The sequence below is a fragment of the Culex pipiens genome, chromosome 3 (assembly GCF_016801865.2).
Source record: "Culex pipiens pallens isolate TS chromosome 3, TS_CPP_V2, whole genome shotgun sequence".
Classification (NCBI taxonomy): Eukaryota; Metazoa; Arthropoda; class Insecta; order Diptera; family Culicidae; genus Culex; species Culex pipiens.
Genome location: NC_068939.1, coordinates 25,237,205 through 25,239,924, shown reverse-complemented (window position 1 = coordinate 25,239,924; position 2,720 = coordinate 25,237,205). Strand labels below are relative to the sequence as shown.

The 2,720-nt window shown below is 40.6% G+C and overlaps 1 protein-coding gene across 1 annotated transcript; it reads right to left on the bottom strand.

Annotated features, from left to right (window-relative positions):
- Nucleotides 1-1,064: 1,064 nt before the first annotated feature.
- On the bottom strand, nt 1,065-2,720 carry LOC120420702 (serine protease SP24D-like). Its single transcript, XM_039583800.1, has 2 exons — nt 2,471-2,720; nt 1,065-1,821 (listed from the first exon to the last, which is right to left on the bottom strand). The coding sequence occupies exons 1-2, from the start codon at nt 2,686-2,688 to the stop codon at nt 1,296-1,298; spliced, it is 744 nt and encodes a 247-aa protein (XP_039439734.1). The 5' UTR covers nt 2,689-2,720; the 3' UTR covers nt 1,065-1,295.

Sequence of the window (2,720 nt, the reverse complement as noted above, 5' to 3'; positions counted from 1 at the left end):
AAAAGACGAAAAGACGAAAAGACGAAAAGACGAAAAGACGAAAAGACGAAAAGACGAAAAGACGAAAAGACGAAAAGACGAAAAGACGAAAAGACGAAAAGACGAAAAGACGAATAGACGAATAGACGAATAGACGAAAAGACGAAAAGACGAAAAGACGAAAAGACGAATAGACGAAAAGACGAAAAGACGAAAAGACGAAAAGACGAAAAGACGAAAAGACGAAAAGACGAAAAGACGAACAGACGAACAGACGAACAGATGAAAAGACGAAAAGACGAAAAGACGAACAGACGAACAGATGAAAAGACGAAAAGACGAAAAGACGAAAAGATGAAAAGAGACGAAAAGACGAACAGACGAACAGATGAAAAGACGAAAAGACGAAAAGACGAAAAGATGAAAAGAAGAAAAGAGACGAAAAGACAAAAAGACGAACGAGACAAAAAGACGAACGAGACGAAAAGACGAAAAGACGAAAATACAGAATTATGAAAAGTCGAAAAGACGAAAGAGGTCAGCTGTCAACCCAACATTTTTCACATGGTTTAGGGATTGCTCCCTTTCCCAAACAGACGAACAGATGAAAAGACGAAAAGACGAAAAGACGAAAAGACGAAAAGACGAACAGACGAACAGATGAAAAGACGAAAAGACGAAAAGACGAAAAGATGAAAAGAAGAAAAGAGACGAAAAGACGAACAGACGAACAGATGAAAAGACGAAAAGACGAAAAGACGAAAAGACGAAAAGATGAAAAGAAGAAAAGAGACGAAAAGACGAAAAGACGAAAAGACGAAAAGACGAAAAGATGAAAAGACGAAATGACGAAAGAGACGAAAAGACAAAAAGACGAACGAGACGAACGAGACGAACGAGACGAAAAGACGAAAATACAGAATTATGAAAAGTCGAAAAGACGAAAGAGGGCAGCTGTCAACCCAACATTTTTCACATGGTTTAGGGATCGCTCCCTTTCCCAAAATGGCTCAATATTTATTATATTCATTGAAAGTAATTTTTGTAATGTTTTTCATGTAGTCGATAATTTTCAAAGACAAATCTTTCAAATCTTAATAAATACTTTTTTTATTTTCTGACCAAAATGTTTGACAATTTCAAATGTTAAAAAAGGTGTTGGAAGATTTACTTATACATTGAAACTCAAGTAAACCTTAGTAACATACCTGTTTTTTTTTTTGCTATTTTTATTAAAATAGTTGTTAAAAAACTGCTTTGTATAGTTTTTGTTACCTGGGGAAGGTTCATCCTCAAGTGTTTACATTCCGAAACATCTAGTTCTTCTGCTTAATCTCGTTGATCCAGTCCACATAGTACGCCACCTCGGCGTACCCATCCGGATACTGAGTTCCACATCCCTGCAGCACAAAGTTGGCCACCCCGACAAGCTTATCGTTGTGAGCCGCCGGACCACCGGAATCTCCGTTGCAGGCACCATTATCAGCCGGAGATTTGAAACAGATCAATCCCTTCCCAGAAAGTCCCGTCATGCTGCGGCAAATTTCCTTCGACTCGACGAACGCCGTGTTGTACTTGAGCTGTTCCGAGATCGGTTGGCCGTCTCCAATGCGCCCGTAGCCGGAGATGATGACCGGAGTGTCCACCGGCAATTCCACCGTATTCAGCTCGATCGGTTGAACGCCTTCGCTGTACTCGAGCTTGTCCTGCAGCTTGATCAGGGCGATATCGTTCTGGAAGCTTCCGTACTTCTCGTGAGCAAACGTTTCGGCCACGGCGTACAGCTGACCCTGCTCGAGGTTGGCCGAACCAACGTGCACCTTGAAACCCTTGGCCGGGATTCTATTTGAAAGAAAATAAGCCCAACTGTTACCATCTGAACTACTTCAACTTATCTACAGTGAGTCAAATATTTGTCCGTACCCCCCCGTACGGGAAATGTTTGTGATATAAAAGTACATAAAATTCGACTAAAGTGCCATGTTTTATACATCAATCGACGCGGCAGAATGTCCTCTTTAAGACACTTTCATTGGATTTGCAAAAAACTTGTCAAAACATTAGTTTATAAACAACTATTTTACTTTTACTTTAAAAAACTAAATTTAATCCAATTTTTAATATAAATTAACTAAACAAACTTATCAGAAGTTCAAAGTTGTCACAAACTGGCTAAAGGTACTAGTATTTGACACTGAAACAACATTTCATAAATGAATTCACTTAAATCGATCAGATTTTGTACTTTTACTAGGGGGTACGGACAATTATTTGACCTCTTTTTTTAACTTTTTTCAGTAAACAATTTTTGTATTTTTCAAGAAAAAGTTTTTTGCAAATCCAATGACAATGTCTTAAAGAGGACATTTTGCCGCGTCGATTGATGTATAAAACATGGCACTTTAGTCGAATTTTGTGTACTTTTATATCACAAACATTTCCCGTACGGGGGGGTACGGACAAATATTTGACTCACTGTACAAAAACTCACTTATCAACGCCGTCCAGCACGCAGTGGGACGCGGTCAGAATCCACTGGGAATCGATGATGGAGCCACCGCACCGGAAGTTCCCATCCAGGAACAGCCCAATCTGGTACGGGAACTGGTGCTCCTCGGCGAACTGGCCACCGACGATGCGGCGAGACTCGGCGATCGAAGGGGCGAATGTGGCCACGGCCACAGCCAGGAGGATTGTAGCGCACTTCATCGTTGGTAGGTAGGACTGAATGGATTGTTTAG

Excerpts from the sequence above, each read along its gene's own strand:
- LOC120420702 (XM_039583800.1), bottom strand. The coding sequence starts at position 2,688 with ATGAAGTGCGCTACAATCCTCCTGGCTGTGGCCGTGGCCACATTCGCC. Across the intron at positions 1,822-2,470 it reads GTGCTGGACGGCGTTGATAA|AATCCCGGCCAAGGGTTTCA; the intron begins GTGAGTTTTTGT and ends TCTTTCAAATAG.